Below are 25,058 nucleotides of genomic sequence, written 5' to 3' on the forward strand. Positions count from 1 at the left end.
AGAAATTTTGAAATGTCGGAATTAATGTTATTCACCTAAATAGCACTAACAGTAACACTAATGCAATCTTTACATATATACACCATATCAATTTACACAATATATACTAAGAATGATATGTACATCAGTAGATACAGTATTTTCGAAGAATCCAGGAAATAAATAAATATGTGGTGTGTATAAGCAGTGTAACTAAAATGCAATATACTGTAGTAATAATAGAATGAACTATGTTGAGAATACAGTATTTAAATACACACTACAAAACCCCATGGCAAAATGGATAGAATTGCAGGAATTTAGCTTCCAGACCAGAGCCTGGAATATAAATAAATATGTATGTGAATGGTGTGTATGGACTGTATGTGAATAGGAAAGGTGTGTACAGCAGTGGTTATATGAGATGAGCCATGACTAGAATACACTATATACATGTGAAGTGGGTAAAAAAGTATGTCAACATTATTAAAGTGACCAGTGGGAATAGTTATGTCTTGCTGTGTGCAGAATCTACTTCAAGCCCCTTCCGGGGGTGTATTCATTTGCTCCCTATCTGACAAAAATGATGTAATCTCTAATGGATTCCACAGGCCGAGGCTCCTTGGGCCTCTGAAGGAAGGCGTCCATCCCTTGTGCTCTTGTTTCGTCATCAGCCACGCAGCCCCGATTTGTAGACGCAACCCCGAAGCTAAGATTCTGCTTGTCGTTACCGCTGTGTCTTGAGTTGCCCTGAGAACAGTTGCATGACTATTCCCTTTAAGACAGCTGAAAAGAATGAAGGCAAAAGTTTATTTGTATTTTTATAAAGAACAGAGCGATGCAGCAACGCACTCTGCTTTGTGGACACCCGAGAAGCGAGTGTTTGTGTCGGCGTCGCGAACATCTGCACGACGTATGTGTGTTTGTTTTGAAAGGAACAGCTTCTCCCCCTCACGCCTCTCGACTGGTTGTAAGGGATTCTTTCATGAGGCTGAGGTTGTGTGTGTTTCCAAAAGACAGTCCAGCCTTCTAGGAATGGGAAAAACACATTGGGGAGAGGCAGCACATGGGCAGTGGTTTAACTTTGGCCCCTTCCACCATGCATGTGGCAGGTGCAGCAAGGAGCCGCAATTTGACAAACTAGTGACCCCTCATCTTTCTTAACGTGGATGTCAAGTTTTTGTTGAAAACAGTAACTCATAGCAGCTTTTGTCTATAAAGCAGTCTCTCTCCGCGCTCTCTTGATTAGCAGAACAAATGGAAAGTTCCTTCAGTGGATTGCGGTGGAGGTTCTGTGGTTGTGACGAAGAGAAGAGGGGAAACCCCTGTGTTTTCTTTGCTTATTTCATTTACTACCCTGCATGCAGCCTGGTTACACTTTTTCAAGGAAGTGAAGAGTGTGAATTTGGTTTCCCTTCTGGCGAACAAATCTCCCTCTGTCTGGTGCTTTACTGCGGGGGAAAGTGTGAGTCCATCTGACTTGGCGGGGGGGGGGTGATGGCAGACCCATGTGCCGAGCAGGATGGCACTGGATTGGGCTAGTTAGGACAGTAATGAGAGTTAAGTGTTTGGCTTGAACACATCATCACAGATCTGCCTGATAATATCCCCAAGAAATCTGGGTTGCCAAGAGTAATAACGGCTGTATTGCGTCAAAAAGCAATTTGTTGCTTTCCCTCATTGAAATGAAAAATGTATGATCCAACAATCGATTGCGTACTATTATCTCATGTTGTTTTGAAAGCTATTTAGACTCAGGGCTTTATTCAATCCATATCGCGGATGTTCAGCATTGCAGCGTGATAGAAATTGAGCTCAGGTGCATCCTGTTTCCATTGATCATCCTTGAGATGTTTGTACAACTTAACTGGATTCCACCTGTGGTAAATTCAATTGATTGGACATTTGGAAAGGCACACACCTGTCTATATAAGGTCCTACAGTTGACAGTGCATGTCAGACAAAATCCAAGCCATGAGATCGAAGGAATTGTCTGTAGAGCTCCGAGACAGGATTGTGTCAAGGCACTAATCTGGGGAAGGGTACCTAAGCATTTCTGCAGCCTTGAAGGTCCTCAAGAACACAGTGGCCTCCATCAATCTTAAATGGAAGAAGTTTGGAACCACCAAGACTCTTCCTAGAGCTGGCCGTCTGGCCAGACTGAGCAATCGGGGGAGAAGGGCCTTGGTCAGGGAGGTGACCAAGAACCCAATGGTCACTCTGACAGAGTTCCTCTGTGGAGATGGGAGATCCTTCCAGGACAACCATCTCTGCAGGACTCCACCAATCAGGCCTTTATGGTAGAGTGGCCAGACGGAAGCCACCCCTCAGTAAAAGGCACATGACAGCACACTTGGAGTTTGCCAAAAGGCACCTAAAGGACTCAGACCATGAGAATCAAGATTCTCTGGTCTGATGAAACCAAGATTGAAATCTTTAGGCTGAATGCCAAGCGTCACGTCTGGAAGAAACCTGGCACCATCCCTATGGTGAAGCATTTGTGGTGGCAGCATCATGCTGTGGGAATGTTTTTCAGTGGCAGGGACTGGAAGACTAGTCAGGATCGAGGCAAAGATAAACGGAGCAAAGTACAGAGAGATCCTTGATGAAAACCTGCTCCAGAGCGCTCAGTACCTCAGACTGGGGTGACGACCCTAAGGACGTAGCCAAGACAACGCAATAGTGGCCTCGGGACCAGTCTCTGAATGTCCTTGAGTGGCTCGGCCAGAGCCCGGACTTGAACCCGATCGAACATCTCTGGAGAGACATGAAAAAAGCTGTGCAGCAACGCTCCCCATCCAACCTGGCAGAGCTTGAGAGGATCTGCAGAGAAGAACTCCCCAAATACAGATGTGCCACGCTTGTAGTGTCATACCCAAGAAGACTCAAGGCTGTAATCGCTGCCAAAGGTGCTTCAACAATGTACTGAGTAAAGGGTCTGAATATTTATGGAAATGTGATATCTCAGTTTATTTTTCATAAATGTGCAAACATTTCCAAAACATTTTTTTGCTTCCTCATTATGGGGATTAAGTTTTTTTTTTTTTTTTCATCCATTTTTTAAAAAGGCTATAAAGTAACAAAATATGGGAAAAGTCAAGGGGTCCGAATACTTTCCAAATGCACTCTATGTGATTGTTTAAAATTGTGTTTTTACTGTTGCCACATTTAAAGGAAGGACATCTCCTTGGTTTTTCAGGTTCAGTCAAGAGGAATACATCTGGGTGCACATTCTTTAATCTGGGCCTCCTTTCACACTCAAATCATATTTTAGGTGCCGTGGAATTACTCTCAAGTGACTTCAGTCAAAACTGAAACGTTGGAACAACACTCTCCAACTCCTTGCTCAGACTTGGGCACACGCACGCCACACCAAAAGTGACAGAAATCTTGTTGGCTCCCAGTTTCATAGTTTGCGGTCGAGCTTGTTGGTCTGCCGTTGTATATCTGATGCCTGCTGAATCAAACGTTGCTTGGAGGCCTCTTCTTGTCCCTTTTGGCTCTGTTCTGCTGTATAGACAAGGATCTGAGTGGGAATGTGCTCCATCTGTGGGGTGTTATCCAAAGAATGGGAGATATATGAAGGCATGACGTCAGGTTTCACTTTTTCCATCTCACTCCCAAGATTGCTCTGGAAAAGGACACGGTGCATTTAACACATCTGTGCTCACTCATATTTACGAGCCCGTTTTATCAGTTCTAAAAAGCTCCTAATTGAAACCTGTACTGTGCTCCGCCAAGCAGAAGAATGTACTTTAATGTCTGGTGTTTCCATTATTTTCCATGGCTTGATTCTATGCAACACTGAATCAGCTGCCGGGTGTAAATCGTGCACTCTAATCAGGGTGTGTTAGGGACCACAAATTATAACTTATAACCTCGTAATGTTTTCATGAGAAATCTCCCAGATTCCAAAGGCGTTTGAGGAACTTCCGTAATGAAATGGATAGAAAGTTGTTAGGGGCTTTCAAAATAACACCTCTCATTCGAATGCTGTGGTCATGTGCAAACCTTTCTCTTTTATTCAATGGTACTGCATTTAAAGTCCCTGATGGCGCACTCATGAATATTCAGCAGAGTAGTGGTTGTCATAGGAACAGTTTTATAAAAACAGGAAGTACTTTAGTTCTCTGTCTAGTTACACCGCACCGTAGGGAAATGCTTTTCAAACCAATAATTGCTCTCTAAGGCACAGCTATTTTTTTTTACTATTTTGCTCTCCTTCTTGCATGTAGGAAAATTGCCTCCAATTCAGATTCGGTTCAGTTGTACAAAGACATTTTCACCTTTGGTGTTTTGTAATATAGCTACATTATTATCCTTAATCATAGGCGTTTTTAGAATAGAGCTTCCTGCGTCTTCTAATTTGTATCCAGAAGACAACCATGATGTCATGATTGAAAGACTCTTTCAAAAATATTCTGTAGTTTGGTTCTCCACACTGTCCAAAGCCCTAAACCCTGGCCACATCATCAAACAAAGACAGACAATGCGTCATCCAAGCAAAAGGCAAACCAACAGTAATCAATGGCATGGGATAAACATAGTACAGGTCAGATGTAAAGCCCGACTAGACGAGACAGAAAGAGATTCGGTGGGTCTTTAATTACTGCAGGTCAAAATTGACCTCAACCAAGTCTTTGACGTGCTCAGACGCATTAATGCACCGGGTCCTGCGAGCCCGTTAATCTTTACTAATGCATTCTGTTAACACCCATCTATGTGCTAAACACCAACTGTAAACCTGGCGCAGCCAGATAGCCATGTCCAGTGTCCCGTAGCGCTCCCATTACAGAGAGAAAGAACGAGGGCACTCTTATTCAACAGGGGAGGAGGCTTTAGGGAACCGTGTCAGATGGAATCCATTTTGATTTGAAATGCAAATGCCACTGACACGCTCATTTCTCGCTGTCCTTTTGAGGCGACTGCACAGTACTAATGGGAGGAACATTTCAAGGAAAGCCTCCAAACAAACAAGAGTCGAATGGGTGGCGTTCCACAGTCGGGTGAATTTTGGCCCCCCATGACGTCATGTGAAAGTGCATTTCCAAATCTGTCACCTTTTGATAGTGTGTATATCATATCTCTGATATAATCGGCTCCCCGTTTTTTTTTTTCCATCCCTGATTTCGGAGAGACTGGGACAAGGTCATTGCTATTTGAATCTGGGTATTTTCATGCTATGCGTAAACTTGTTAGCCTGACGTAATGGAGGAGGGAGGCTTGATGACTTTGATGATGATCATTTGTTTAATCAAGTGATTCAGTGGCTGGCTGGAATGAGGGCCGACTGCCCTGACTCCAGACCCAGGATGTCCTGCAGAGACAGTGAAGCCTCATGGCTGTCTCCAATAATTCCTCCTCAGTGCCAAGGCTTGGTAAAATACCAGACCTGACCTACCATACCCGCCAGTGCCTGGACTTAGATATTAGGGACAAAGTTTTCAGAACCTCTTCAAAATGTTCCACGGGTTCATGGCATCTTCTGAAGCGTTGTGTTCCCCTTTTTGCGTGGCTTCACATCACTATGTTTGACTTATCGACCACATAAGGCATCTTGACAGGTTTTGTTGGGGTCTAGGCTACAAATGCTTTGAAGACATCTGCACTTGTGTGGGGTATAGTAGCATCTCCCCTTTTAGTGAGGTGTCTACCACCACAATCTCTGCTCTCCAGCTTTAAGGCGCTATACGTCTCTTCTGTTCCTGCTTAGAGGTCCGGCCTTCAAAGTGTTCCCGGGCACCAGCTACTGAGACGTATTCAAAGGCTCTAAAGTTGTGCCTTGAAGTTTCCGGTAACCAATGAAAACACTGGCTAGGTGCTTGGTGTGTCTCTGGGACCAATCAGAATGCTTCTTCGACTTGATCCTAAGCATCTTCTGCCCATCCATATGGAGACAGTAAGACAGATGGCGGAGCACAGGGTGGCCTTGTGTCGTTTCAGGAACTCAGGGAAGGCTAGATGGCAGATTTCATAACTGCACATTCTTCAGGAATTACAGCAGAGGGATAGAATTGGGCTGCGTAGCGAGAGTAAGATTTGGCAGATACGTTAAAGCTGTTTTTAGCTGCACCGTTTTGTCAGCGATCACAATTGCTGGTTCCTGACGGAGGACAAAACGGTACATTTAGGAGGTTCTGGCCGTGTGTGTGTGTGCGTGCATGTGTGTGTGCCTCTCGGTCGAAAGTGTGTTTTCTGTGTTGATAAAGTTGGCTTCTCCAGGGGTCCAGAGGGGGTAAGATGCTCCTTCTGCCACACAATCATTAATGATGGAGAAAGCAGCCAAGACGTGGTACTGGTAAAGGACCTATTTCTGTATCCACAGAATGGAATATGAATTGCCTCCTCTTTCTCAAATATGAGCTCAGGGCTAGAGCGCTGCTTTGAACAGTCAGACAAAAGCTCCATAGAAACCAAGCAAACCCGCTTTTTGTAAAATCCCTGATATTTATATTCAGAGGGTAGCTTATATGCCTATGGGTTTTGTGACTTCATAACTTTATTGCGCGGAATACGGAATACAGCTGTTTTACAAAAGTTGTCTACATAATGTGCTGGAGATGATATTGTCCAGAACCGCGTGAGTTGTTTACCCTTGCTTTGTGAGCTAACTGTGGCTACATTGTTTTTCTGTTAATTAGCTAGGAATGCAATCCCAGCAGCTGGCATACATAAAACATGGAGGGGAGAATTATTTTCCTTTTGTTGTGGAGCGGTTTGTTTCAACAAACATGGAAACCAAATCGGATGGAGCAGCGGTAGTCTGTCAAGCGTTACACACACACACTCAAATGGCTTCCTCTCTGTAGAATAGTGTTTGATCCCTTCCTGTGTACGAGGCCTGAATCGCTCCCTGAACGCCGGCTATAGCAGCTAATCTTCAGCATATGCCACTTCCTAAACTGATAATCCACCCAGTAATTGTGTGACTGTGTGAAAGGTTAGTATGTACTGTAGGTGTGTCCCCCCGCACCTTCTTGTTACCAAAACAGGAAGAGGCTACATATTTAAAGCTGTGGCATCATTCAGAGCAGCTTTGTTCTATGAGAATCTGAGGTTACGGTCAATGTTTCAATATGTCTTCGTGATGCACTGTTGAATAGTCTGTGACTGTGCAAACCTATAAGGTAGCTCGCCCAGCTCCCAGGGCCTTGTCTCATTAATTGGCTATTAGATGACTCTTGGCCTCCCACTCTTCGTATGTTGCCACTTGGCTTGAGCATGCCTTTAGGGCTGTTATTGTTTCCATCTTACCTGCGTAGTGCGGTCAGTGTATGTAGCTTGCGGTGAGGGCTAAGTGCCCCAGTGTGAAACTTTAGACCTGTCTCTGAATCAGTGTATGAACGTAGTGATGGGGCATGGCTACCCCCCCCCCCCCCCAAAAAAAAACGTCTAACCCCCCTGGTCCTGGATCACAGTCCCTGCAGGTTGTGCTGAGACCCGGGTTGGTGCTCCAGTCATATTTTTTATTTTGTGCTAGCGTTGGTTTTGTGTTCTGCTGGATTAGCTTGGGATAATGGGATCAGGGATCACCGCCTGCTTCTCTCTTCCTCCCCCTGCCGGTACTGACTGTGTGTCGCTCTCTTCATCAACCTCTCAACATTCATTTTCCTCTTCATAGTCAGCATCATAGTCATGCCCTCAGGTACACTAACAGATAAACAGGTCCACACTGCTCTCAGAGGAACTAGTCATCACCGCTATGGCAACTCTTTCTCCACTACCTCTCTCCCTCATCGTTCTTTCTTTCATCTTGGCCAATCTTTATCTCTCACGGCCCACTCTCTCCCTACTGTCGTCCACCCCCCCCCCCCACCACCAGAGTGTAGTGCTCTCCTGACTCCCGTGAACACAAATCCTCTTAAGGGGAGGGTTGGATGGGAATTCAATTGCTGCACTGTTAAGATTGAAGCAGATCAGCCACTGAAGCGGTGAAATCACCCCCCATACACATGGCCCATACCTACCCAGATAAGGGCCCATTTGCAGCAGTGGGGCAGTGAGAGATGGACTGAGCTTTGGAGGAATTTGGCAGGTCATAATTGTTTCTGCACGAATAGATAAGTGGGTGGGGAAAAGGCCATATGTATAAATGAGCTTGAGTGTGGGTGAAAGAGCATCCCACCGGTCCGTTCTTAAGTTTTCTTGCTGTAAATGAAAGGAATAAGATTGGAAATGACAGCAAACTCTAAATACTATGACCTAACACATTTGGAAAATAATCTTGTCACGCCGACTCAACTTGCCTGTCCATGCCTGTAAATAAATAAAACAAATCCTCCAAAGTCACATTGCGCCTTGGCTACGAAGAGACAACGAAAGCCACCCTCCCAACGAGCCACTTTTCTGCTTTATGTTGTGAGAAAGACAACATGACATTGTGATCAGGTCACCTTTGACCCCCCCCCCCCCCACCACTCCTAGGAGCTCTTTCATGTCACAGCCCTTCCTGGCTGCATGGGGTTAATGAGCTGGCTCTGAAATACTCATGAGTTTCCTGTTAAGAAAAGGGTTAAAAGCCTGGATGGAAGCCGGACAAAGGCACACACAGCAACTTTTTTCACCACTCTGGCCGAGGCTTAGAATCTGGATTAAATTAAACTTTGAACCAGAAGCTAATTTATCCATCACGCCCCCCCCCCCCCCCTCCCTGGATGCCATAGCTCTTTTAGGGGCCCGGGGAACCAAACACAAAGGCTTTGAGCGATGCCGATTGAAGCCATGCCTTTATCCTGACACACTGAAGGGGATAGCAGACTGTTTGAAGTGTGAATGAGAAGTGCCTTGTGACACAATGGCAACAGTGGCATGGATCAGAGGTACTGCTAGTTAGCATAGTGGTTTAGTATAGCTGGCTTAGGCTGAAGCACATGGGGCGAGGTGACTGGTGACTTCTCTGGTCGCCTTTGTGTCTGAAATTCTTTCCAAGCATGCCATTGTTGAAAAGGCTCAGAACGGGGATACAGCCCCACAATACAAATAGGTCAGCCTTGAGAAGGTATTAGATTCATCTACACTTTTAAATGTTTTGTATACCTTTTGGAGTGGGAGAGGCAATGAAAATAAATGTAAAAATATGTATTATGCTACTGTGTGGGCAGTATGGGGGGGGGGGGGGGGGCATCAAAATACATATTGTACAATGAATTTCTCACGCACATGCCCATGCTTTGTTTACAATGTGCAGTCAGCAGTGCAGAACATGGGTCCGGGTGATACCATATGGTCCTCTTGAGTGCTTATATAGGCTGTAGCAGAGAGATGACACCCCCCCCTATTTACTCATCCAGGGGGTAGCTAGCTAGCAGCACCTGTGTTTGTAGAGGAATGGTGGATATGGCAGACAGGCTGTGACCTGAAAGGGTACATTCATCTCCTGCTGTTGAGCCCTGCAGAGCACCTGAAACACCCCGACTAATAGAGGGGTCAGGGGGGGGTCGGGGGGGCTGGGACATGCGAGGGAGCATGTTTCCCTGTGTCTGTGTGCATGTGCGGACACATGCCGCTTCATTTGTTTGTGCCTCTCTGCATGCTTGGAGGTTTGTGTGCCAAGGCAGTGTACTGTCAAGGTCTGCCGGGCAGCTTCCCCCGTGAACCGGGTGTTTGTTGCTGTTTTACGTAACTTGTTTTCATTGCGAAAACCTTGAATCGAGTCCTTGGAATATGAAACTGAATACTGTAAGGAGGATTTGGTTCACTTGTCCATGTCAAAGTCAAATTATACATTGCTCTTCTTATTCAAACAATGCAGTAATCGGGGACGCATCTTTGGTGAAAAGTATCCATCCCCATCCGTTCCCTCCCTCTGGCTCGTATTAAGACATTTTCTCTCTCCAAGAAGAGGACTTGGCAGATCCTCTCAGCATTCCTCCTCTGATAGTTTTTCATCAGGCAGGAATGCCTTTCAGTCACTTACAGCTCCCGGCGGAACGGTACGAATCTGGACCACGCGCTTGTAAGCCAGCCCTGTGTTCAGGAAGAACCCAATCGTACCCGAGTGTTGCATATCAAACCAAAGAGATGAGCGCTTTGAACAGAACCCAAGGCCTGTTTCCTGCAATATCCACCCTGCATACTCTCCCTAATGTGCACAGGCCCCATCGAGAATAGTCAAGCATACCTGTCAACCTGGGAGAAAAAGTATTCATTTCCTTTTTCTAGAAAAAGCAGGCCTCTCTTCCACCTGTAGGATAAAAATCTAAGTAAGACATTATTCATGTGCTGCATGTGAAGTCAGAAAGGTGGAATCTACGTCTTTGAGGCCATAAGGACATTTCAACATTTTCCTCCACACGGCCACCAGGGATTTTACTACAGGAATGGAAATCCGGTCTGTGTTATATTAAGATCAATGAGTCACGGTAGAGTTACTCGGACTTGGAGAATGAGCTCTTGGGAAAGTGTTAATTTTCTTCAGCGTGATTGTGTGGAGCCGACCGCGGGGTAGGCCTGCTCATTTTCCCCATGACTGAAATGGCCTCATCTTGCTTTAATGTGCCTCTAGCCAAAAGTGCTTCAGTAGAGGTTACCGTGTGAGACAGTTTTGGTCCGGCTATTAATTAAAGGTGAAACTGATGACGCCGTTGGAATTGTGTGTGCGTGTGTGCGTGTGTGTGTGTGTGTGTTGGCTGCAGTAATTGCTCTTACCTGAGGCTTTCAAATGCCCCCTCGTCTGCTTTCTCTTTTGTGCTCTCTCCTTTTTTTAACGCTCTCTCACTTTGCCCCTCCCCTCATCAACCTCTCTTTAGGTGATATGAGCCATGATGAATAAGGCCAATGATTAACTGGCTGGAGGGGTAATTCAGCGCCTATAACCTGAATAGATGACATTTTGTTAATCGCTCTTCCACTATCATCCTCATAGTAATTTTGCTGGAGACGTTTGAGGACCAGCAGTCATTGCCTTAATTGCCTTAAAGGGCTTTGCATGAATATGTGGCCTTGGAAAGGATGTTGCTGAAAATGTGTTATTTTCCGGCGAACTGGAACGCGGAAGGAATATCTGTTCCAAACCTTTCGTGAAAAGTTTCTTTGTGATGAAGTGCGTGTTGCCGAGTTAGTCGGGGATGTGTGAAATGAACGCAAAGCGGGTACAAAGGCAGGGCGAAAGAACAGAGCGTCTCCAACGACATTCAGACAAGTCAGAACCGGTCAAAATTGTGAATTTGGGAACACGGCGTGGTACTTTTCCACTTGAGACGATGTCAATTAGGGGGTCAGTGGTTTGCTGAGGGTTGAAACTTCTCTAAGCCCCTTTCCCCTCTCTCCCCACTCGTGTTAAATAAGCAACATCCTCCTCTCACAGATCTGCCTTCTGAAGAGACCTAACGTTCATGTTTACACGGGCACCATTTTGACTGGCCCAGTGTTATTTGTGTGGATAGTGGACTTGATATATGGTAGTCAAGTAAGAACGTTGCTCCTGGATGTGGGAATTCTAGATTACTGATGTTACTGAACTCAATTTGTTTTTTGTTACAGCTAGAGGTTTTAGAGTTATAGAACATTAGACCTGTTTTTATACAGGCCTAAGCACTTAAAACCACCCTGTGCTCGTTTCTGTTCAGCCTTGCCTCTGTTACAGCTTCCTATTTCCACTGTGACTTGAGGGACGAAACCTGCCGCGCCGCGGAAAATCTTTCAGTTTCCCTCCTCACAAAAATGACTCGCAGGTGAAGCCCATTTCCCAGCATATTGGGTTTCCGAGCTGACAAAGAATCTAGGGTTTCCTGTGCATATCAAAAGATGTTTAACGGGGCCGAGGAATTTCCCAATTCCCAACCCGGGGGGCAGGCAGTATTCGAAATGGTAGACTTGGGATTCCAGAGAGGGCTGTGTGCAGAAAGAACTCTGTCACTTTCTGCAGGCTTAGATGCAATAGAGCTGAGGTATTCACAAACAAAACGTACATGTTGAGACCACGTGAGTCACATTTGCTTCTTATTGTTTCACTCAAGGTTTACATTTAACTTTACATGAGGTTCATCAGGGGCCTCAGCGAATGAGTCAAGCAGACAGGCTTTAATTGGTATGCGAGTAAAATATTTAGTGGTCTGAGATGAAGTTAATTAGCCTGTAATGTGTTGCGGCGGGTGTGAGCGTTCACACACATTGACACACCGATACCACAGCGAAATTGGCACATATGTCGCATGTTATGTTATATTGCAACATTGCAAAATGATTGTGTCTCATGAATTGTGTTATGGCTTGTTATGATTTATGGTCTCATTCAGGTTTACATTCAGACCATTAGAATACACATTTCTTGCCTTATTCTATCTTGCTGAACTGCGTAAATAGGATTGTACAGGCAGGTAGGTTTACTCTATTGTCCCACGGCCAGACTATCAGTGAGCGTCTGTTTTCGTTGGAAACCATGAAATTGAGTTTCTTCCTCTCAGGATGTTGTCTCTTATTGGGCGTTTTTATTTTGCACAGTCTGTACTATCAGGTTCTTTATGATTCTTGCCTCATGTTATATTTATGCAGTCTGAGGTAGATGAATCGTCAGTGTATGTGAGGACGGAGTTAGTCAAGCTCTCTGTTCTCGTCTGTGAGACATGTTTGCGAAAACTCCTGAGCCTGGTCTTATTTTGGTCAAACTTTAACAAACGTTTCCCCAGCCAGCGTATGCAGCTTGTGTTTGTTCACATATGGATGTAGTTTAAGGTAGTTTGAGCTGCTTGACTGGACTTTGACATGTTTGTTTGGAGAACTAAAGCAAAGCTTATGCTGAACATTTTTTTTATGCCCCCCCCCCCCCCCCCACCATGTCAGAACTTGACGGCCTTTTTGGGGGTATAGAATGTCCTAGCATTGTGTAGAACTAAAGAAACCGATCTGTCAAACGGTTCTGAAAGTACGGAGCATATTTACCCAGCAGTATGTGGTGAGCTGATCCAGTTCCATAGAGCAGCAAGGTCTGCTGGTTTTAATTCTAGCACAGTCCCGGACAGTTTACTCAATCTTTATGGGGACATAAAGATCAACTAATGCACCCGTAAATGACTGCTCTCCGCCATTCATTTGATGATGGAGTCCAACTGCACCCCGAAATGAAAAGGTAACACATCCACCTATAAACTCTCCACGTCAACCCAAGTGTGGCACTGCTTCGAAACAGGAAGGAGCCACGGCATCTGGATTACTTCCTGAACTTTCCACAGGAGCTCTTCGGCTGGGTTCATTCCAGTGTTCGTCATTCAGTTTAGTACGAGTGGTGACGGTTTCGGGAATCTCAGATCAACCGCCGATCAATTGTTCAAAAGCTAGTCGTCGACATACTGTCAACACTCGCCTGTGTAGCTCTTCTTAACTGTGTCTCTTGTATTCCAATTAGGATTATAAAGGCTTTACATGCTTAAATAACACAAATCGATCATTCAACAGAAAGCCCTATTGTGGATGCATTATTTATGCTGTTATGCATGATGAAAAAGGAACATGTGGAAAAGTGAGCTGCTAGCGACAGAGCCAGATGAACAGATTCTGTTTCCTGGATTTTGTGGTAAATGTCAACACACACACACCAAGCTACAAAGCTGTCCCCCGCACTCCGGGAATAGCTCCAGGGCACACAGTCTGGTTTTTAGGGAGAGTTTGATTTGTGTCAACTTCCTGCAGTAACAGCCCCTCCCCTCCAGTGTCTCAAAGACCATCAATTTGTTTCTTATTACGATCCCAGGAGGGCAATAAAAGTTGAAGGTTCTGAAGAGCGCGGAGAGACATCCGTCCACTTACCTCCCCCTCCTTTCCTCCACCACCACAGCCGTTTGCTTAGCTTGTGGGTCAGTGTTTGAACTCCCACTTCGTTGCTGTGGACTTGTAGCCTTTATGAACTCATTTCTCAACCCCATTTACATTCGACAACCAAATCCTCACCAACAAAACATCAATTATGAAGCCAGCTTGCTCCTGCCCGGGTTGTTTGTTTAGCATTAGTATGTGCTAGCGTTAGCCTACAAAATGGCCGCCAAACAGGTGCCAACCTAGCAGTCCATTGCTGTTGTCGTTATCTCTTAAGACAACAAGTGACACACTAAACACCACATAGAGCCGATAACAAGAGTCAAATCTTCACTATTGAAACGCTGCATCTCGAATCCAGCCATTCTAGCCCACTCAAGCCAATTGCTCTCACCCAGTCACCTCTAATCCTTTCCTCCCAGCCAGGTCCGGCACCGGGAAAAGCCGTAGCCATCCATCCGTTCAGGGCCGATAAAAAAGCCACCTTGTAAATGTGCCTGTGGGAGAGAGATGGGAAGGAGGCCAGGCCAGAGTGGTGGCAGTATTGATCACCGTATGGATCCGTGGCTCGCTGAGTTTACAGATAAACTCACATCTACCTGCACTTCTTTAACGCAGAGACACTCAGGCTTTTTCCCTTCAGAAAATCATTGACTTTCAGGGTTCACTTTTGTTTTCCCCGATCCTGGGGAGAGGAGACTGATTTCTTTTGATAGTACAGTGGTACCCAATGGTCTTACAGAAGCGGACAATACTGAACAATGACCATTGAAGTACTGTGAGGTACAATGACTGACATCAGTGAATATCCTTAAGAAAGATGAAATGACCGCATAGCAAGTCTTAAGTGCTTTATGTTGTAATGGTTCTCTCTCGCCCTCGTAGTTAACTCGAGGTTCTCTTGAGGAAATATTTTTGAGCGGGAGCAGAGCAACAGACGGACAAGGAATGTCTGAGGCACTGTCTGCCCTCTGTCTCTTGCTTTCCACTCCTGTCAATGATGTAAGCCTTACTGTTTGTACGAGCCCTTGCGTGTGTGAGCTTTTTCCTGTGTCTTTTTTTCCTCCCCTGTCTCCCCTGTGTTGGGGTGGGATAATATTGACCGTGTACGAAGTGAATGCAATGTGTCTACACGGATTAGAGACGGGGCAAGATGGCTCACCCAAGTTACCCTACACTACCCCCATGACCCATAGCCACCCACCCTACTCTAACTACCTCCTCTCACGATAGCGCTAGCTCACAGCTAACTGCACACGCCATAAAGAGAGCCTCTTTGACTTTCGGACACGCCAGCCATGGGCTTGGCTGTTTAACAAGCTTTTAGCAAAGCAACCTGCAGGCCACAGATTGTCTACTGCAGCGCGTAATCTCTCTCTCTCTCTCTCTCTCTCTCCCTCCTACCAGTCTCTCTCTCTCCTCTTTCTATGTCACTCTCCCTCCTTGTCACTCTCGCTCGTCTCTGCCTCTCCTCTCTTCTTCCTCCTCTTGCGTATAATATTTCTTTCCCTGTAGACGTTCTCCATGGAGACTGACCGCATCCACCAGCCAGCCTCCTGCTGGTCACTCGTTGTTCATTAGGTGCAGACAGACCGTAGGAACGGTAGTTCTGTTCTAATAAAAGCCACGGTGCCGCTCGTTATCGCAGTCTCGCTGTCAGTCAGGCGCGAGGCTAGGTGCTGCTTGTTGCTTGTTAGGGTCTCGGCTAAGGATTAGGCGGCTAAGGCTCTGTCTGGCTGGATGGATTCTCTATGGGCTTTTTCCCGTTCATTCATACCAGTGAGCTACATGAGCTGTATCTGCCAGCTCTCACTGTGTTAGTTAGGGTCATACCTGGAAGTGGACAATGACCCCCAGACCTAGTCATTAACACTTTGGGGGGTATTTACAAGCACACAGTCTGTTATTTAGGAAGAAGTTATTTAAATAGCCTGCTTGGAAGAAACCCTTTATCTCTTGAGTTCAAATAATGCCAGTGCGTAGTAGTCAAAGCATGTGTAGATTAGGCTTTGTTTGGGAAGAGAACCCAGAGGGTGATTTTTATGGAGTCCCACTACACGATTACCACATCTTGAACGTCAGTTACTATAATAGGCTAATTGCCATTTACACGAGTGGAGTTGACGAGCTGAAAGATAACCCGACGCTCTGTCTGGCCTCTCACTTTCTGCGGAAGGAAAGTAAACAGATAGAATGGACCGGAAGGAGAAGAGGGTTTTCATACGTGAGAGAATGGCCATAGAAATGGAGTTACTAGTAGCCTAATTCTAGAAATCCTATTTCTATGAGGAGGGTGCTCCTTTGTTATGGGGTTCCAGGCTTGAACTCCCAGCTTGGGATAAGGATTCAAAGGCAAGTCCTCCTCGAAGGTTAAACATGTCAATAGTGATAAGAGGCAGGAGTTTACGGACCATTTCCGCTCCAGAATGAACATCTGATTTGATTCACTCCTTGTCTCGCTCTTTGTGCCATGCACGCTATAGCAATGGCATTGTTTACTTTCACTTTCTTTAGATTTGTGCTGTGTTGAATACTGTGGGTACGCGTGTGTGTGTGCTTGAGCGTGTGCGCGTTCGGGTGTGAGTGTGTGTGGCCTCAATTGCCTCTATCTCATTAGGCTCTGCTGTTTGTGGCTTGATTTGTGGGCTCCATCCTTTGGTTCGTTAATTGTATTATTACTGATGCATAGTGGTGTGTGGGCCCAGCTAGTGAACTGAACTGGGGAGGGGGGGTTGGTGAAACAGAATAGGCAGCGAGGTTAAAATAAAGTTGCTTTGATCAAATTCATCCTTTGATCAGCCAGCCCTGACCTGAATACCTTTCTGTTGGAAAGTCATTGCTCCTTTTTGGAGGGGGGGGCAGATATTGTTCTGTTTTATCATCCCCTGTCTTTTCACCAACGCTCTCCACCGCAGACCTGCCCCTTTGTGACGGCGGAGAGTGTCAGGCTGCTCTTTGAAGAGAGGCAGACAGACCTTCAAAACACACACTTTACCCCCACAGCCCGAGGCATGTAGGGGCTATGTTCACCCTCATTCCCATAGGCTCAGTTTGCAGTTTTATACACTCAGTTGTACACCTATTGCAGTCAAAGTGAAACAGGCAACCGTGCATAGACACAGACGCACATATGCAAACGCACCTACACACACGCGCGCGCATACACACAAGTTTTGTTCTTCTATCCTTGTGAGGACCGAGACAAACATTCCATTCAAAACCCTAATTCTAACCCTAACCTTAAAATAGCCTTTGTCCTCATGCGGATGTGGGAAATGGTCCCCACATGGTTAGAACACACACACACACACACACACACACACACACACACACACACACACACACACACACACACACACACACACACACACACACACACACACACACAACAACAACACAAACCTACTTATCACAGCTTCCTTCTGAGAAGGCTCACTCTCTTTCGTCCCCGGCCTTTTCCGCAAAAGCAACGAGTGTAAAACTGATCCCAGGTCATTTATTTCCAGGTATATCAGCTGAAGAGCACAAGAGCAGGATTGAAACGTGACAAAAACATTGGTGCACCAAACCAACGAGCACCACCAGCACCACACAAGCACTAGCAAAGCAGGGATGATTTATTGTTGGCCCTCTTTTGTGGCCCTTTTTCTAAAGCAGCATCAGTATGGAGGGGACATCACACTCGGACTCAGACTGAGTTTGAATGGAGGTTGCCATGGGTCCTACCTAGCTATTCCACTTAATGCACACACGCACGAAGGTGCGCACTCACCTACACACACACACACACATGACAATGATGGCAATGTTTTGCCCATTGTGCAGTAATTTCACTGAGTTTGTATGAAGTTGTTGTTTGTAAAGGAAATTGAGGACGGATGACATTTTATTAACTAGCATTCTATAGTCTTGAGGGGGTTGATGTCTTTGCAAGTCACACGAACAGCATTGTTCAATTTCAGCTTTACTATTGGCCAGTCCGTTAAGCTGTAAGACAAACACACACACACACACACACACACACACACACGCTTCTATGAACTTTTACCCCGGCAACAATGGTGGGCGGAGCTAGACGTCTAATCTGTTTAGAGAGTGGTTGTTTGACTCTGACACAGTGATATAGTCCAGCGTGGTTTGTTGAGACAAGTGCCCTCTTGTGGTACATGGACTACGATGTTCAAGCAAATAACGGTAGGTCCGCCTGGCAGAACATACTGGAGTGCTGAAACGACTAGCTATCTTTGGGTCAACTATGGCTTTGAGTCAAGTGATAAGCCCTTTTTGGTGTTCACTTTTCATTGAATCTCAGTGCTTTTCTACCAAACAATCAGACCGTGGTATCCAGAAACGTGTTCACTGCTAGAAGTATTTCAAAGTCAAAAGTGGCGACTGTAAGAAAGTTATGTTGGACCTGCGCATTGGAAAGTGGTCTCGGAACAGTCTAAATGCCCAATACTTTGTCTAGATTTCTGTTGTTCTCCGTTTCAGATAGCGGACGCGGCCAAGTCGTCCTCCGAAGTGGATGAACTTTTCATTGACGACACAGGGTCCGGGGGTTACTACCCTGAGGACGACGACGACTTTAACTCGGGGTCAGGATCAGGTAAGAGTCTGGTCACAGTAGCCTTCGACTGGGTTGACACGCACAGGCAGGCTGGCACGCACGAAAAGTCATTTCTCTATACTGTGTCTTTTTAAAGGATTCATTGAGACTGGCTTTTCAACCAGAGGGGGCATGTCTGTAGAACTGAGGTCTTCCTTAGGTATTGAAGCCCCTTTTTACAAAACGTTTAACAACATGCAGATGGCCAAAGCAAAGCAGGCTGTAAGAAAGAGCTTTGATAACTGTGGCGAACACTGTTCCCAGTAAAAAGGAAACCAGACTCACTTTACCTTCACCTGATCCCATTCTAGAATATCAGGAGGTGGCCTTGTCTGTTGTGATTGAATTATGAATGCGAACACGAGGTACTTATGAAAAGCCGGATTTCACTTAGATATAGACTGACAACCAACTGAAAGTAATTGAGTGCTGGTGAAGTAGTACAACAGTGCTGTCTCCTCATCTTGCTCTGCAGGCATTGCTGAGGAGGTGATCGAGGAGACGGTGACCGTGAGCACGCTGTACATCGCGCCCAAAGCAGAACCCACCCAGGACTCCACCAAAGACTTCACTCCCAGAGTGGAGACAGGCACGCCTAGAGAAGACCTGCCTAGGGAAACGCCCAGGAAGCCAGTCAGAACAGAGGTGAGGGAACATGACAACCTTTTAGACCGGCCCACTAAGCTAAAGATGGACCGGCCCATTGGGCATTTGCCCGAACTGCCCTAGGACCAGTCCTTTTTTCCCCCCGTACGGTAGATATTGAAAGATTGGAAATTGTCTACTATTCTGTGGGAGCCTTTCCCCTCCCCAAATAACAGTTGAACATGCATTGACCCCGATGCTGGAATGCTATACATAAAAGTAGTCATTGGTAATAGAGCCCTAATAACGCACTGATATTCTAGCATTTTGCTAGACAGTGATCTTATGCTCTTTGACCTCCCCACAGAGTATAAACCATCAGCCATAAGTCTTAACTTGTTGACATAGCATGTCATCAAATCCCTCTAATGCAGTGATGATAATGCCCTCCAAGAGGTTCCTCTGGGGATGAGGATCAAGCAGTCATCTAGGCTCCTGATGTTGCTCTGGTTTGTTGTACGTTATGCTGGATTACTGAATCAAACAGTCATAATCTCCCGTTTTAGAACACTACAGCATCAGCTCTTGGGCCCCCCCCCTCCCCCCTTCCCTTGGTGTGTTGGGTGATGGCCTAGATTATTTCTGGCCTGGTTCCATTGTGGTCCCTTCCCCTAATCCCTTACCGTTCAATATTTACACATGAAGACACTAGGGAGGTGACAGCAATACAGTGACGACTCCACCAAACCCTCCAATAGTGTTAGTGTGGCTTCTGCCATGTTGCTTTCTCCTATCCAGTCTTTTCAGATCTGTTAACACGGAAGGTGTAGGGCAGGTGATTTTACTTGGCCCTGGTTTCGGAGCTAGAGACCCAAATATGGAGCCAGGCATCTATGTTAGTACATGAACTATATCCCTCCATCTCTAACTTCCATTCTCCTGGCCGTTATGTTTGTAAAAAAAAAAAAACGGTATACCACCATCGTATCCTTCCATTCTCTCCTCCCAGCCCCCAGTACCCGTCACCGAGGACGTGCGCAAGAACCAGATCACCAGCACCCTCAGCTCCCCCCTGGAGCCCATCGATGTTCGCTCGGAAAACCTCTTCCAGAGGACGGAGGTGCTGGCAGGTACGTACGGCAACAGCAGAACAGGGGTTCACCATTTTCACACTCGACGCAGGCAACAGTGTGCAGTCTTTACACCTGTGTCTACACATCTGAATGTTGATTATGAGTTGTGAGCTGTTGTATGGGAAATTCTGTCACATCAGGTAATGACACTGCCGTGTTATTTCTGAATTCTTGATTACAACGTTGATTATGAAGTAGGTCAGGTGTCGGGTCTGGAGCGACACTAAAGTGTGTCTGCTGCCGAGATTGATGACATGAAAATCTGCGTTTGGATGTCTGGCGAGTTTTGTTGGTTGGATCTTTGCTGCATCTTTAGCTTGTGCAGCAACTTCATATATCCTCTGCCATATAACACCTAATAATCTGTAATATAATTGCTGTTATACACTGAGTGTAAAAAAACATTAGGAACACCTTCCTAATATTGAGTAGCACCACCTTTTGCCCTCAGAACATCCTCAATTTGTCGTGCATCGACTCTACAAGGTGCCGAAAGCGTTCCACAGGGATGCTGGCCCATGTTGACTCCAATGCTTCCCACTGTTGTGTCAAGTTGGCTGGATGTCCTTTGGGTGGTGGACCATTCTTGATACACACGGGAAACTGTTGAGCGTTAAAAACCCAGCAGCGTTGCAGTTCTTGACACAAACCAGTGCGCCTGGCACCTACTACCGTACCCCGTTCAAAATACACTTAAAACTTTTGTCTTGCCCATTCACCTTCTGAATGGCACACGTATACACAATCCATGTCTCAATTGCCTCTTCAACTTGTCTCCTCCCCTTCATCTGCAGTGATTTGAAGTGGATTTAACAGGTGACATCAGTAGCGGATCATAGCTTTCACCTGGTCGGTATGCCATGGAAAGAGCAGGTGTTCCTAGTGTTTTATACACTCAGTGTACATTGTGTCTATTTCCTGATCAGATCCACATTCCTTAATCATGATGTTCTGCCCGTGTCTCTCATGCTCTCTACAGCTTCTGAAAATAATGTATAAAATACATTTCTACCCGTCAGTGGGACCTTCCAGAGTTCATAGCGCACTTTGCTCCAATTTAGTGTTAATTCACTTCTAATGAAATCCAAACTAGGAAAATGATCTGACTGGCAATCGCACTCTCTGATGCTGTTTTTCCTTCCAGTGTCGGCGATAAACATGTAGAGTGTTACAAATGGATTGGCACTTCAGTTTCCCTTTGTTCTGACATCCATCTGATAGTTACTGTGAAAAAGTGACATGGATGAGGACAAATAGGGACGTCAATACAGTCGTGCTGGAAATATATCCCACAAACATCCAACCAGTTAGCCGCCTTTGCTCATTTGGATTTTGTTGTTTATTCCAAAGTTTACAATGTAGGAAACTTTGGCTAACTATTGTATTTCAAAATTGCTCAAATTACTGGTCATGTAGACATGTGAGGCCTTGACTTTTCGAACTGTCTGCTAGCTACACTACTTTTTTCTGTTTTCAATTATAGTCATGTTGGCCACATCCACTAAAACCATGGCCTTGACAGGGCTGTATATACTGTGGATTAGAGTAATGTAAAACTCTGAGTTCAGGAGGCCCAGGCCCACTGTGTGGAAACAGATAGCTAACCTCCTCCTGTCCTCTCTACCTCCTACCTTTCCTCATCCTGTCCCCTATGGCTCCCACAAACTCAAATTGTCTGTAATCTAATTTACATTTATCCGCTCCACACCGAGGAGCCGGACGGTTTCTGGCTGTAAGCGTGCCAGATATCTTTTTACCCATGGGGCCGAGGCGCCAGTTCAACATGTGGAAATAAAACTGGAGCAGAGGGGAGATTGTTTCGCCACAAGAGCCCTAAAACAGATTAAGGGCTGTAAAGAAACCTTATACAAAGTATAATTGGAAGAATGATGAAATCCTATGGAAATAATTAGCATGCAGGAAGCAAGGGCATGTCCTAGGAGTAATGTTGAGTAGCTTGATAGGGGGATTGTGTAAGAAAGGGCACGGTGCATTCAAAGTTCCCTCTCTAGATGCTATAAGCTTTAATGTCCTCTGAATAGCCTTTGACCTCTAACCTCTGACCTCACCCTCTCTCTGTCCACAGCTGTCATTGCGGGTGGAGTTATTGGCTTCCTCTTCGCCATCTTCCTCATCCTCCTCTTGGTTTACCGCATGAGGAAGAAGGACGAGGGCAGCTACGACCTGGGAGAGAGGAAACCCTCTGGGGCAGCCTATCAGAAGGCCCCAACCAAGGAGTTTTATGCATAAAGCCCCGCCCCCTCATGAGAAGATTGACAAATCGGAGTGACAGTTTATAGCAAGCAGTCCATGACAACGAGAAAAAACCTGTTCAAATATACTGTAACAACAACAAAAAAAGAAAAAAGTTAATTGAGGAAAAATTACATAAAGGAAAGCTTTTGCATAGAGTATTGTAATTAAGACATTTTCTTTCTTTTTTTAATGAAAAGCCAAGCATTGCTTATTTTATGGCATATCTCAGTGTATTTAAACATTTTGTGTATTATTTGAAAAGGCAAAAAAATATAAAAACATTTTAAAAAATCTGTTAAGGTGAGAAAAAGCTATTGCATCTGTCTTCTGTCAAAGGAGCTGTTTTTAGTCGCTGACTACTATTTAACTGTAGCAGTATGTATTTGTAAAGAAATGTTTTAAAAGTGGAAATAATTGAATATAATTATTCTGTATCAATCCTATAAAAAAATGTTGTCCTAGCATGTCTGGCGTTGATCTTTAAAAGGTGTATTTCATTCATTTATATTTTTTTCTCAGATGTAAAAAAATAAATATATATATGCCTTTTGTAGTTTTCATGAAGCTTTTTCATCTTCATATTAACGCTGATAACTGTCAATGTAAATGTTCTCCCTTCAGGTTACAATGTCAATCAATCTAGTTGAACTTGAGCGTTTCAGTTATTTTTTGTTCGTCTTGTTTGTTTTCTTTCAATGTTTCTTTTGGTCAAAACCATTTCTTATACAGCATACATGTTAAAACACAGTAATCGGTCTTAAAAAGCTAAGATGTGTCAGCAGGGGCTCAAGAAAAACACAAGACATACTTTACAGTATGTCTTGTGGATGTTTTTTTTTTTTCAATTTAATTTAATTGCATACAACTTCTCATATTGCACATTCACCTCATTGCTTCTTTGCTGGTCTCGTTCAGCTCTGAGTGTTTACTATCTTTGGGGTTAAATTTGGCTCTGGGGCATTGGCCCCCTGCCATGCCCAATGTTTTCCCCTAGTTTACTCTGCCTGTCCCATCTGCCCTTGCTCCTCCCTCTCATCCTCAGCACTCTCTCCATCTCCTCCATGTAAGCTGTCGGCCTCTCCCCCTTTTTCTCACTCCACTGTGTTGCCAGTGTTTTTGTCTCCCCTGTGTCGATGGTTTAGCCCGGAGATCCTCTCCGACAGCCTTTTCTGTGCTACTGGATACGCACCAGCTGCCCATTGAAAAGAGTCGGCTCTGTGCGGGACCACGGTGATTCAGATCCAGTCGTTAGAGGGAAATGGAACTTTTGGATCCTTTTTTCGAAGGTTTCTCACGTGTTGTGGTCAGTCACAGCATTTTGACTTGAGCTAAGTCCAAGAGAAAACGTAAGTGCTGGCCCTCAGTTTGCAGATGACACCTTCGTCCATTTAGCGGCGAGGAGCTCTCCTTTGAGCGATTCTCAGAGAGCGTGAGGTCGGTTACCAGGAACAAGACATAGAGAAATACACCATGGGATTGACCTGTTGTTGCCATCCTCTCGCATTGAAACGGTCACCTCTGCGTGAAAGGTACAACAGGTTGTGAAGTTGCCTTTTGAGCTGTACACAAATGTGAAGTAGACGTCTGAACTCACAACCACCCACATGAGGCCATCCTCCTCCCTGCATCCCCTCCTCTCCCTCATTCCCTCCTCATCCCTTCCCTTTCTGCTATACCCTCCAGCTTCTGCCTGCAATCTCTTTCTCTCTCTCTCTCATATTATCATCATAGAAAAGATAGGTACTAAACTGCAAACCAAAACCCAAAGAAACAGTATTCTCACCATTGCTTGAACTTATTCCCATTATGGCCACATTACTCTCTCATTTTCTTTTCCTTCATTTTTTTTTATAGCTTTTTATTTTATTAGAGACTTTGACCATTGAGTCCAATTGCTTATTAGTATACAAAAAGATATATATTATATATATAAATGCATATTCACAAATGTTTTAAACCTTCAAAGTGCCTACCATTTGGAAATGTACTTGCTCTCTCGGAGAGCGTAAGGAGGTGCGTACGTTACACCAGGAGGATGATGATAATGACTGGCATTCTGTGAGCATAGATGACTGTAATGGTCACTTTTTTTTAGTCTTACAAAAGCAGACAGTATTGTACCTATACGTTGAAACAACACTACTGAATAAACATTGTGGCCTAATATCGATCTTGTGTGGGTTTTCTTTATTGATCCCTGTGTCCTTTATCCTCACTGTTTCTTCTCCCTCAGGCCACAACCAATGACTGAGGAATACTGTATACTGGTCTCCCAAGACGCCATTTTACAGATGCTTATATCTCGGTAATGATTAACATGATCTATATACCATAAAAGCATCAATTACTTATCTATTAGCGCACACTGTATATCACCACCCAATAACCATCAAATAAGGTTTGGGCTTTGATTTGGGATTATCAGTGTTGATGACTAATCTTTATGAGTGACGGATGAAGCATTATCATTTTGCGGAACTAATCTGATGGGTTCTGGATTGAGATTAGTATAATGGGGATGTAAAGTGCTAACTGGGAGATTTATCCTGCCTCTGGTTTCCATATCTGTCACAGAGATGTACGGTAGTGCCATAGTGTTCCTGAGGCGTCCGGATCTCTTACGGATGGTGAGATTAAGAGCAAGTCAAATCTTGGCTAGAGCACTAGCACGCTACAACTACTTTAGCATGTGATCGAGGTTAGTTCATTCAGAATGGGCTTATTAAGGCCTTAGTTGAGCAATGGTCGTG

At 45.0% G+C, this 25,058-nt stretch overlaps 1 protein-coding gene across 1 annotated transcript in view; it reads left to right on the forward strand.

The window, feature by feature from the left end:
- The window catches only part of LOC120022092 (syndecan-2-A-like), a 34,166-nt gene extending 9,688 nt beyond the window's left edge, over window positions 1-24,478 (forward strand). Inside the window, exons 2-5 of the mRNA XM_038965908.1 lie at window positions 18,220-18,334; window positions 18,810-18,979; window positions 19,929-20,049; window positions 22,139-24,478. Of these exons, the coding sequence (XP_038821836.1) occupies window positions 18,220-18,334; window positions 18,810-18,979; window positions 19,929-20,049; window positions 22,139-22,302 (570 nt within the window). The 3' untranslated portion in view covers window positions 22,303-24,478. The remainder of the gene's footprint in view (window positions 1-18,219; window positions 18,335-18,809; window positions 18,980-19,928; window positions 20,050-22,138) is intronic.
- The last annotated feature ends 580 nt before the right edge of the window (window positions 24,479-25,058 follow it).

The sequence above is a fragment of the Salvelinus namaycush genome, chromosome 27, assembly GCF_016432855.1.
Source record: "Salvelinus namaycush isolate Seneca chromosome 27, SaNama_1.0, whole genome shotgun sequence".
In the NCBI taxonomy this organism is placed as follows: domain Eukaryota; kingdom Metazoa; phylum Chordata; class Actinopteri; order Salmoniformes; family Salmonidae; genus Salvelinus; species Salvelinus namaycush.